The sequence below is a fragment of the Thermobia domestica genome, chromosome 8, assembly GCF_964235325.1.
Source record: "Thermobia domestica chromosome 8, izTheDome1.hap1.1, whole genome shotgun sequence".
Lineage (NCBI taxonomy): Eukaryota > Metazoa > Arthropoda > Insecta > Zygentoma > Lepismatidae > Thermobia > Thermobia domestica.
In genome coordinates, this window is record NC_137461.1 from 241,819,263 (window position 1) to 241,832,609 (window position 13,347).

The 13,347-nt window shown below is 36.2% G+C and overlaps 1 protein-coding gene across 1 annotated transcript in view; it reads right to left on the minus strand.

Annotated features, from left to right (window-relative positions):
• Positions 1–1,220: 1,220 nt before the first annotated feature.
• Positions 1,221–13,347, minus strand: part of LOC145693509 (transient receptor potential cation channel subfamily A member 1 homolog) — a 35,868-nt gene continuing 23,741 nt past the window's right edge. The window contains exon 5 of the mRNA XM_081769576.1: positions 1,221–4,177. Within this exon, the coding sequence (XP_081625702.1) occupies positions 2,365–4,177 (1,813 nt within the window). The 3' untranslated portion in view covers positions 1,221–2,364. The remainder of the gene's footprint in view (positions 4,178–13,347) is intronic.

The window sequence follows — 13,347 nt, forward strand, 5'->3', positions numbered from 1 at the left end:
CTATATGAGACGGGACTTACTGGTGAACGTGGAATCCGAACCACATGAGCACCCGCCGGGAATGGAACCCGGGTCTCCCACGCTAAAGATGCGTATGCTAACCTCTTAGCCACGAAGCTCAAGAGGTGAGTTTTTATTAGGGATGGACAAAACAGGTTTTTATAAAAACGGAAACCGGTTTCTAAAAAACCGAAACCCGAAAAACCGACATTTCGGTTTTCTTAAAACCCGGTTTTGTTTTCACCGGGGCCGGTTTCGGTTTTCTTCAAAACCGGTTCAGTTTTCACCGAAAACTTCCGGAAAACACATAAAACTATTTCTGTGGAAACGGAATCGGTTTCAGGAGAACAGCGAAATACTATTTTGGTCAGAAATATAACAAATTTTGGGAAAACACATAAACGCATGAAGAAAACTGAAACCGGGTCCGGTGAAAACCGAAACCGGTTTTGTTGAAAAACCGAACCTCTTTTTGGACAAAACCGACAAACCGGTTTTTGTGCCCACCACTAGTTTTTATCTGAAATGTAATGAAAACTATAGTTTTAAGTACTACTGCTCTGCTGCGAAGGCTAAAAAAGACTAATGTAGAAGAAAGCGGAAGAACCCGAGAAAACCCTCGGACAACATGTTGTCTATCACAAAATCGCATGGTTTAAGATAGTACCAGGGACGTCCCACACCAAAGGTGAGCAATCTACCACTGAGCCAAAATGTCCTTTGGGATTTTATAATTCCATTTCTCTTCGTATACGGGAAAAGAGGGAAAAGGGGTTCAAATATACCTTTCAAATAATGCTATGCTCCTATTTAGAATGGGCATTTCAGCGATTATTAACTAATTATGTACTTTATTTCCACTAGGGATGGCCTTTTTCGAAAAATTTGTTTTTCGATTTTCGGAAATTTCATTTTTCGTTATTTCGTTTTTCGCTTTTTCGAAAAATTTTTCGTTTTTGGTTTTTTTGAAATTTTTTCGTTTTTTTTTGAAATTTTTTCGTTTTTTCGAAATTTTTTTCGTTTTTCGTTTTTCGAAAAATTTTTCGTTTTTCGAAAAAATTTCGTTTTTCGTTTTATAAAAAGCTATTTTCCGAAAAAGGATTTCTCGGAAAATGTGGCCATCCCTAATTTCCACTTATCCTACTGATAGGGTTTACAGAAAATAAGATTAAACAGAGAACATACAGAAGTTATTATAAATAAGATTTTATTCCTATTTTCAAAAACAATCGGACTTACTCTTCCATCTTATATAGTTCATTACACAAAATACAGAGAACACTTTTTTTCAAAGCCATTCACAAATATACACATTATTCGATTTCAATGTATTTATTGGCTCAGAAACAGTTATATAAGTTTCCAGTTCACAAAAGTTCAATGTAACACCTCTGGTGTACACTGCCAAGGAGGAAAAAATATAAGAAAGATAAACTATATACATACGTGTTGCATCTCGCATGATAGTGACATCTAACGTGCGCTGTACAAAACCACTTAAACTTGATACTTATTTCTTGCCTCAGTAGATGGCAGCACAGCAAACATTTCTGGTTCTTATCCAAAATTTACAATTAATTTCAACAAAATAAAATGCTATTTACAGGGGGGAGGAAAGTCGTTCAAAAAGTTGTATAGGGCATCAAACAAAAATATGTTAATAATTCAGAGTGTAGGTTTCAGTTCAATTTAGTGAAGGCACATGAAAAACGTGGTTTTAACTGTGGCTCAGCAAATTATCCTGTACGAACTGCGATTTCGTCCACCTTAAGGGGTATTAGCTCTTGTTGAATAATGTTCAATCGACTCAATAAAGTCGCAGTTCTTACAGCACAATTCGGTTGTTGGTAGTAGAAGAATTAACAGATTTTTGATTTAGTTTCTGCTAATTGGTAGAAAACCTTAGCGTCAACTCAACACAATCCTTTACAAATGGTTTACAACGTACTAATGTTCGTATTTTAAACACGAAGCAAGGAAGACATAGGAAGGTCCAATTGGCTCAAAAAAAGAAAAGAGAGCTATGCTGGGTGAAAGAAAATAAGAGCCACATTTTTCTTTAACGCGATCCACACTAGATGGCAGCTCGAGGTAGTCGATGTGCCTGCCCCCTGAAGTTGAAAACTATAGCACGCTAAAAAATGAAATTTTTGAGTTTTACGTCCCACGGTTATGCCGGTTATGCTAAAGGACAAGGTGATGATGAGAGATGAATGAAATGGTGGAATGAAGGAAGTGGGAGGAAACGGGAGAACCCCGAGAAAACCCTCGCACACGGTGTTTGTCCACCACAAAGTTCACTTGGCGGGAGCAGGGTTTGAACCCGAGACCCCAGGCACCAGAGGTGAACGCTCTGCCACTGCTTTAAACATGTGTAAAAATGTTCTCAGAATGTAACGCTTCAATATCTCCTAAGCCCATTTCATCTGTTCTGTCTTGATCATCCTGATGCCCTAAAGATCTTTTTATATCTCTAATATCTTTCAAAACAGCTTCTAACTTTTCCATTATTTTTTCAGAGTTGCAATTTGGATTTTCTTCTTTATCTTTGGTCGCAAGTTCTTTCTTTCTGATAACGTCGAGAATATTGTTCTTAAGTCGCTTAGAAATACGAATGCTAGATTTCTTATCCGATGAAATGATCTGACAATCATTAATGCTAATTGTTATTTTACGAGGAACTGATTGTGATGTTTTCAAGTTTTTACCCGTGAGTCTGCTTGTAATTTTCAACACTACCTGGCGAAAGTTAAGTTTGTCCGAATAGAACATAAAATCTGCTTTCTTCATCAGACTCCTGGTATGTCCAACTATTTTAAGTTCTTGAATATCATATACTGCTAAGGCGAGTAGAAGATTTAATAGCGTGATTGATGTGAGAATTACAAATATAATAAATATTATTCTGCTAGTGACAGTAAGAAATTGATTTCCAGCAAACGTTTCGTCATAATTGTATTCACCCATCATCATAACTATAGTTCTAACAAAAAATTCCCATGGATTTTTGTACGAATCGCCGCCATTAAATTGTACGTAGAAACTGAGAGCAAAACCTATGATTAAGAAACAGAACGTCAGTAAACCTTTTAGAACACTTTTTAAAACTGTTGAAAATATTAGAGAATAGTGTCCAAAGAAGGAAAATCTACCAATTAGAAACATGAATTCCATCCACACAAGAAAGCTAACAATCGAGGTCACATGTTTGATACCGATATTCGGATTGTGATGATCATATTGCAGTGTTACTAGTGACAGACAGCAACAAATAAAAATTACCCATGTCTCTAGTTGTGATATATAGTACCACGGCGAAGCCCACACTTGTGCAAATACGTAAAACAGATTAATAGTTATAAATATATATAGGGCTATTCCGAAAAGATAAGTTAGGAATTTCTTGTCACCAGTTCCATCTGCTGAAAGCATATATTCTGGACTTGAAAACGCTACTGCTACAAACACAGTAAGTAATATTAGAAATACTAAATAAAATTTTACAAAGTCATGGAAATGGGTTTTATCTTTCAACCATTTTAACTCCAAAAATAATTCAATGAGCGGATGGTGAAGAATGTCTTTTAGTAGGTCTTCTCTACCCAAACTCACAAATGAATGCACAACATCTATTTCGCTTTTGCATGATTCGGGAATGAAAACTGAGAAATCCATTGTAACAGTCAGATTGCCATGCTGAATTTCAGAATCATTACTTTTGTACGTAATTCCCGAGTCGAATACATCTTGTAGAAATTCAATTGGTTTAAGAATTCGTCCGAATATGCAACCTACAACTGTCAATCCTTCCTTTGTCTCGTCAGCAAGATTTCCCCCACGATTAAGAAGTAATTTCAGACTATTTTCATTATGAAAGATCGCAGCGTAGTGCAAAAGTGTCAACCCAGAAGGTTCAAATTTAAGGTTTACAACATTTCCAGGGCGATAGTGTTTTTGAAGTTCATTCACTGCTTGCTTCAATACACTCTTCACTTGCAAACTTGCTTCACCATATTTTGCTCTAATAACAGCAGCTGCATTTGCTCCGAGAACTGACGCATTCACAGTTTGATTTTGCCCTTGTGGTGTATGATTAGTATTTCCCGTGACAGATAAACTATTTTGAGAAGACTGTGACTTTAAAAATTTGTCAAATTCCATAGCAATTAGTTCGTATCTGTAACAGAAGAAGAAAATCACATGATAAATTAACTTTTAATATATCTAGGTAAATTAATTGCAATTAGTGTATGAAATTAGGGTAAGAAAACATAAAGTACGCCCACAATTTTTGACAGACCAAAAATGACCACGGGCGGCCGGTGTAAACTTGGCCGTACAAAAGTTTGAGCTAGGCGAGACCATTATTGGGACAGATAATAATCCATTTTGGCTGATTGGATAAGCAATTTAAGCGTTTGTGCTAGTGTAATAACAGCTCTATATCTTCCCAAAATTTGTGGAGCCGAGATCTACAAAAGTTCAGACTAGCCGAGATTTTTTTTTTATTATTGGGCCTTGTAGTGTTCCGTTTGCGTTAGTTGGTATAACAACGTTTAACATTTGTACTACTTCATATTTAGAGATAAACGTCCAATGAAAAAAAATGATTTTTTTTTTTGTATTGCGGATATCTTCTTCAATCTAGCTAATATGACTAGGCAGTACTTATAATGGGCTATCTAGTCCATCTTATTAGAAAATTCAGATTATTCAAGGAGAGCTGCCGCTTAAGAAATTTCGATGGGCAATGTGAAGTTGACTGTAAAAACAGTTTGGGCTAGCCAAAATTAATCCTAGTAGTTTTTATCTTGTAGTGTCCGAAAACGGTTGATTTTTACCTCTTTCGGTTTGATTAGGTTATTGGATAAGATTAAATCTATGCTTGGGACTCTGAATCGTTTGGTAAACAACAGCGGTTCGATGCTCTGACCATTTTTGCTCTGATATCTGTCAACGGACATACGGTCGGGCATAGTCAATCTAGAAGATTCCCAACATTTATGTTTAGAGTAATATTTTGATTCAAATAATAAACTTTCGCTTCTGCAATGTAAAATATCATTAGTTAATGAGCAAAGAACATTTCTAAATAATTACGTCTTTTTAACATCTACAACTTCATAACTGATCAAAATTATTACCTGATGTTCTACTTTAATATTATTAATTGACTTTTCTATTGCAAAATAGTTACGAACGTGTTGGCTTACATTTACCATAGTTTCGTACTTTAAAAGTAATGAATAAAAATAATTTTATACTAAAGCTAATAAACTTATGTTATATTTGGGCTGCCAAGAAAAAAATGTTTTATTTTTTTTATGTAAGGTGTACACAGACCTAAACCCTTATTGTTTTGAAGAAAGGATTTGACTGTTGAATTCTGTCAAACCTTTAGCTACAAACGCCGTACAGTGGCGTCAAATGATCGAATTTCTGGCAAAATCTGTTTTTAAGATTCAGTCCTTTTCAAGTGGTAATGAAAACACACATATCCATAGAGATGAATTTTTTTCGTTAATGCGATATGTGTGAAGCGTTAAGAAAATGCGTATATGTTTCAGGAAACCTCAAACTTTTCATTTCAGAGCCAGAAATCATGTTTATATTATCGCGAATTTTTGGGTGCGAAGTAATCGAAATTCGGCGCTACTTGAGATAAATGCAAATGAAAACGAAAAAATGAAATTTTTGTTAATTATTGCTAATAATAACTAAAAAAACGCATTTCCAATATTATTTAAAAACGTTACATTTACGAAAAAACTCTGGGAGTTATTTGATCCAGAAACTGTTTCATTTTATAAAGACGTAGACATCAACAAAACTAAACTCTTGTTTAAATCCTTGAGTGTATCTTGTGGTGAAAATGTTCATCACCTCTGTCTTTTGTTTACCTTGAATTTGAAAGTCAGGTTATTGAAAAAATGAAATGAAATCTTTAAGCTTTACGTCCCACGCTTATGCCGCTTAGGCTAAAGGAGACGGTGATGATGAGAAATGAATGAAATGGTGGAATGAAGAAAGTGGGAGGAAACGGGAGAATCCCAAGGAAACTCACGCACACGGTATTTGTCCACCATAAAGTTCACTTGGCGGAGGCTGGGATCGAACCGCGGACCCCAAGCACCAGAGGTGCACGCTCTACCACTGAGCCACCGCGACCCCATCAGGTTATTGAAGTTCTCAACATTGAGGATAGGGAAGTTGACATTGTATCATTGGTAAAAAATTAAAAATTAATCACAGTTCTTTTGCTGTCAGATCGTTACGTTTACTATGGTTGCCAATCTTGAATGTTGATGGCGAGAGATTCTTTTCCAAGTATAAAATGATTGTTACTGACAGGAGAAAAAACTTAAATGGTGATGTCTTGCTGCATGTTATTTTATAACTAAGGATGATGTTAGAGGAAGTATTTAAATTTTTGTATTAATTTCTGTATTTCAGTGAATACATTTGTTTAAGTGTGCACCTAATCAAAGTATACCATCATTTTTATATTAGGTATACACTTTACTACCAAAAATATACTGCTTACAAGTTCCATATATTTTTTTTAATAAAAAAGAACTTGTGCTACATTGAAAAAAAATAAATGCGACATAAATGCGAAAATTGTGATAATTAATGCTACAAAATATCAAAATTGTGAAAAAGTTTCGTCTCTGTAGATACAGTAAACACTTTTAATCACATTTGTAAGGACTTGAACATATGTTCACTAAACTTAAATGTTATTTTTCTCTAATTTCACAAACTTGAACTCTTGTCCAACTAAAGTGTCAGTTCCACAGTTTAGTCTCCGACTCACTACTGCCGTCTTGAACTGAATCCACTTCTGGTGACAACATCTTCTCGAATACTTCTCTTTTCAAATGTTACAGTTTGTTTCTTCGGAGGTTTCCGCAGGATTGAAATAATCGAGCCTTATGTAATAGGTACTGAGTTCAGGATATCTTCAATTGTTTTGCTTACAGAAATATCTCTGAACATTTTGAAGTCTTTGTTCCTTGCTTCCTATGTTTCTTCAATAAGTTGCTGCATTCGGTTCAGCATGTGCTCAATTACAGTCGAGAAGATGAGTACCTTGTGTACACTTGGGGCATAGGCTACCACGGATACTTCGCCACAATATGATTTGTTGTGTACAGAACATAGGTGCAAATTTTTTTTATATCTATTTCATGCCCACAATAAATATCTTATAGTACAATTTTACGTCACTTCATTAAATCGAAATCAATTCCACCAATGTTGTTAACATTTGGCACAATGTAAGCAAGCAAAATTACCAAAGTTGTATGAGAAAGTAACAAAATTTATAAGGTACGTTTCAGCACATGGAAAAGTTAACCTTTTTTCGGGGGTGGAGAGGTTATAAAAGTTATTTACAATATGTGGACTTGAATTTTCGAAGTTCTGAAATGGGCTTCAGATGGATCACTTAAAGATGAAATAATATATGTCCAAAGTGGACTTAATTGCTTTTTTGCGCTGAAATCGCCATTTCTTGATTTCCAAAGAAATGTCGGGAAGTGTTGCAATCATTGGTGCTTCCAAATCATGGGTTTGCCTTGTCAACTAGTAAGTTCACTTCGAACTTGAACTTGTCTAAATTCATGTTTTACTTTAGCCCATGTTTTATTTATTTATTTATTTTTAAACTTCCTGTTTATTTTTATTTTCATGTATTTATTTTAAACAAAACAGAACATGTAAAAAAAATGCATATCCTCTGACATTCTGTTTTAAATTACCAGAGTAAAATAAATGAAAGAATATTATATTATACTGAAAAGTTAAAACGTGATAGTTAAACATGGTCTTAACGACATATTTAACCTTAGAACTCATGCTCAAAAAACTTTTTACTTTTACATAAGTGGGCTTTATAGTCCACGTTATCCGCATAGGCGCCGACTTTGGGGGGCAATACACTTTTGGTCCCCAATATTTATTGGTGGGGTCCTGCCCCCCCCAATATAATCCAGTGGAAGAACAATTAACAAAGAGGAGAAAGATTTTCTGTCGCAAACTTCGTCGTGTTTTTAACTCTCAAAACTGTGTTTAATGGAGCACGGAAGCTTCAACCAACACTCAGGCAACACTGATATGACAAGAGAAGATCAATGTAGGTGCAAAGTTGCTGTGAAGTTCCCAAATTTTAAAGTTGAATTTGTTTTAAAGCATTTAGGCAAATTTGCATTAGGTCGTGAAATTCGTAGCGGAGTGGATGCAGCTTATCGAGAACGCGGGGAAAGGGGGTCTTTATCAAGCAGTTGATAGAAAACTGCTGAATATGATTATATATTTATCCATTGTTTAGGCCTCCTAATGTTTTCTTCAAGTCGGCACCTATGGTCATCCACATTGGCGTATGGCGTCAGCCAACAAGCTCGCAGTGCGCTGGTACCAAACTTTCAGTGACGAATCTAATCATTCATAATTATTTACAAATAACAACAAAATCAATTATGAATGATTAGATTCCTCCTTGAAGGTTTAATGACAGAGCACTGTGAGCTTGTTGGTTGATGCCACACGCCAATTTGGGTGATGCGGACTACAGTAGACCTCATCCTTGTATCTCAGTGCAAGTAATTACAATTGCATGTGTTGATCACTAGAACATAAGGACATTATATGCTATTACTACTAATGTTGATTTGCCATATTCACACTCATTTTGACAACAAAAAGAACAGTATCTTTCTAATAAAGTATCAATGTTTTTGTTGTAGCAAGTATATAATTCACTAAATTATTTACACTAGTACATAAACATGGTTAATTTCTACTTTGTAAGTATGTATATTTAAATTCTCAGAAAATATTCTAACTCTCTTGGTATTTGTTATAATTAATATTGAGACATACACCAATCTTTGCAATAATAAGACTCATGAAAATTTTATATAAAAAAATCCTCACTCTGCCTATCATATTCTAATGTAAAACCATACACAGAAATACCGTAACTCCCTTGATGATTCCATTATGATCATGCGAATCCGCACCTCTGTCTTGTAAGTTTTCACTTACGAATATTCAGAACATGTACTTTCGAATGCTCACCACATACATTCCACACAAAGTACAGTACTCTCTTCTGTTATTATTACGTGTACAAAGAAAGCGTCTTTTAAGTTTTCCTATTGTTGTTGGGCCCTCAGAGCCACTAGGAGGATTCACTTCACAACGTAAAGAGCTTCAACAGTCGATTTTGAAGACACGGATTTTGTACTCATTTGCTCATATTTGACCTAATTAGCTGCGTTGCTAACTTTTTCAGAATTTTTCTTCTTTTCGTCTTCTTATCCCTGTAGTATTCACAAGAAAAGTTTGGGAGAAAGCACTCGTTTGCAGAAAAACTAAGCATGCAATTTGAACGACCAATTCATGCTGATTACAACAAGCTAATAAATTTTCTGTATACGGTTGAGAAGCTTTCGAGAGATTCAACGTTAAATGCACGATTTGTACAAGTATTTGATGTGTTTGGATTCCGATCAATCAAAGATTATGGCAGAAGATTTGTATATAGTACGAAACTTCTTCCGGACGTTCTGATATACCAACGAAACAATCAAATAAAGTTCGTGTTCATGCTAATGAATCAGTTCCGATCACCGCGATACATTGGATTGTTTCAGTTTGCGTTCCACAAGGCAGGTTACCGAAGAAATTATATACCTTTTCAATCACCTGTCGAATTTGCTTTATTATGAGAACTGTTCTCTTGACGGATGCAACGCAATTGCACATATAAAATGTTCATGGTGCAAAGAAGTTCTTTGTCTGCGTCATTTCTTCATAGAACAGAACAACAGTGATCAATTTTCAGCTCTAACTTGTCATTATTGTGAACAGTATAATGAACAAACCCGTTAGTTATTGCAAAACAGTTTCTGTCTGTTACCTCCAATAGATTTCAATTCGTATGTGAATATTCGTTGCTAATAATGTTGTATTTAACCCGTTTGAATGCTCATATACTAATTTTTTCATATAAACTTCCAGATTGAATCTCTCAAACAGTTCTCAACCATACAGGAATTTTATTGACTTTTTTATAATCGGCATGAATTGATCCTTGAAATGGCATGCTTAGTTTCTCTGCATGTGAGTGCTTTCTCCCGAATTTCCCTTGTCAGGACTATGCGTCACAAAAAAAAGTGCATTCAGTGCCCCTATATCCATTACATTCATCAAAAGTGAAAATGGCCAATGACGAGCTTGCCGCTTACATGTGAAATTTCTTACAGTCTCATCCAATTTATCAACTCACCCTCTACTTTTATTATAACCTATTATTAATGGTTCTTTCTTTCCAGTATTTTCCTTTATGCCTGCATCGTTATGCATTGTATTCTGCAGGATAACAGCTCAATTCTTCTTTGGAATGTAATTAAACTAAAGTAAGGTTGTCTTTGAATCTAAATGTTGATAAGTAAACTTCTCTTTCATGATTAGACGTCATTTCTCTTGTTATTTAAGGTTTCTTGAGACTCATCATTCCATATGAAATCAATGCTGGTGAGGAAATTATCGAAGGTGACATTTCTAGATGAGTTGTGCAAAGGCTGTACTAAGTATATAACAATAGATGGTCCCAGATTCCTTTCTATAGGTTCCCTCTCTTTCGAGTGATGTAAGTAATGGTATCAACAGCATAGCCTGAATCGCAAATCTCCAAAAAATAAAATAAAATATAAAATAATCCATACTTGGCATATACTGCTTGAACGAACAGCATCCGCGAAAAGGGACAAGTTGTTTACGACAGTCACACGATTCTTAGGCACCATTCGTTTTCGGCAAATTCGAATAGACATGTCCCACACATGACGAAAACAACTAGTGTGTCACAATGCACGCGAGTATTTCTAATTTTTCTGTCGCCAAAACGAATCATTCTATTAGTATATATTCGAATTATTTCGCAGGCATGCTACCTTTCTTGCCATAAATACTGTCGCAGGAAGGAGCAGCCCTAATGTAAAGAAGACAGCAGATCGAGAGAAATAAATTTACTTGCAAGAAGTGCATACACCACAGATATAAAATGTGCAGACGTTACTCAAAAGGACTACTATGCGCCTTGACACAATCCCTTAAACGGCGTGGCCAGTCATCGATGTTTGTAAGCACACAGTCCATCGGAAACGTGTCCACTGCTTTGATGAGGGCACGTTTGAGAGACTCCAAATTGGGGCGGTACAAGCTATGGCCTTTAATCGAGATCACAAGGCATAGTCAACAGGACTGAGATCTGGACTTGCCGAGGGCAAATCATTCGGCACATTCGTTTCCATCCATGTTTGTTTCACCTTAGCTTTATGGGCTGGTGCAGAGTCTTGCTGGAAGGTCCGCGGCTTGTTGGCAAAGAGCGTGTTGCCTAAAGGTTTTACAGCTACTTCCAAGATGTGTTCACGATACACTTGAACACTTGTTTTGACCCCTTGTTCGCAAAATAGCAACTTGGTGACCCCATCATACGATACCCCTCACCAAACCATAAACTAGGACGGATGGTGAACCCGCTGAACCTTTTTTCGCAGCTTGAGAAGCTTCTCTTGAGAAGATTGGATGTGTGAGCATACACCTTGTCATTTTGTTTGTTGAGGTGATCTTCAATGATGAAAATTTTCTCATCAGAAAAGAAAATTGATCTGTATCTTCCATCCGTATACCTCTGAAGCAGAGCCTTGCTTCTTATCTTCCTATTTGGTTTCACTGATCGGCAGAGAGCACCTACCTTAAGATAACTTCTGAGTATCCTTGACATTGTTTTTTGCGGAATATTCATTTCCCAGGACACAATTGCTTGCTTCCGAAGGGAATTTCGAAGAAATTCTCTGCCTGATAGCCTGGATGGCTTGTGGTGTCCTACTGCGCCAAGGTTTTCCTGATTTTTGGCGGTCAAGTGCAGAGGAAGTCTCACAGTACCTTTCTATGGTCCGATAGACGAATCTCAGTGTAATTTTCAGAGGTCGGAGAAGTTTGAAAATCTTCGATGGTATGTGGCCACACTTGCGTAATGCAATCACAGCTACACGGTTCTGTTCCTGACTTCTACAGTAACACAGAGTAACATATTGGCATGTTTTCCTTTTTTCTGAAGCTATGCGTCTCCCTTCGGATTTGTGCAATATAAACTTTCATCAAAATGTTTTGTGTAATTAAATACTTCCATGTGTCCTGTGGAATATTACTTGTTTTGGTGCTACGTGCTGGTCTGGGAGCAGTGTGAAGCACATTATGCTGACAAGTCTGTGTAGTAAGTTTGGGAGCAGAAAAGTATGCAGTACCATCTCTTTCAGTTAAAAATATTTATGCACCAGCTTCTGAATCCAAAGACAGGGTTTCGTTGTCACTAAAAAATTTTGTCTCACTTGAACTATTTGTTTCAGAGCACATATTCTGTGCGGTTTCGAGGTATTCTTCTGCATCACTTACCTCATGACTATCTTCAGGACTTTTCTCATAAGATATAACTCCTTCTTCTACAAGCCACTTAGGCAAAACTTTTCACTGAATATTCTGGATTCACTGAACCTTCAATCTAACCTTTTCTTGAACTCATTTTTCTTTGACTATTCGGCGAATCTTGAAACCAACACCAAATTACACTCACACGTAATAAGGTAACAACGTACACAATACACAGTATTTCTTTTTTTTTATTAATGTGTAATTTCATTCTTATACGAAGATGGACGAGCCGTAGAAGTTAACGCCTTTTCTGGGGCCATGAGAATTCATTTATTGATAGTGTCTTTGAAAGATGGATATCAGGATTTATTTACTTATTGACATTTGTTTAGTTAGACATACAGAAGAAGGTGACCTGAGCATGGTATGTAATTTATATGATGAAATTAAGTGCAGTAACAGAACACAAGGAAATATAATGTTAGTTGCAACGAGGGTGTTAATCTTATGCTCTGGGGCTACTCCGAGAGGGTTCAAACACTTGGAGCACTGTTAGTTAGAAAACAAAGGAGTTCGTTGATGAAATTATGTGCAATGAGTGAATGGATAATGATAATATGTACGACAACGGGGGCTAGAGTGAGGGGTGAACTGATCATGTTCATAGATACCAAGAAGCTGATCTAATGGTAAATATGCGTAACGTAGTAGAATTGAGGTCTGACCTAAGAGTTCATAGAGAATTGGACGAGCGTCTGCTATACGACGTTGAACGTAACGAGAGTGAAGACTATACAAAAATAGTAACAGTACTAATATAGATGGTCGATGGTAGACCTCTCGTATCGGCGTCCGTAGTAGTGTTCGTCCCACTCTTACCACGAACATATCGCGTGGTTGTCGGCT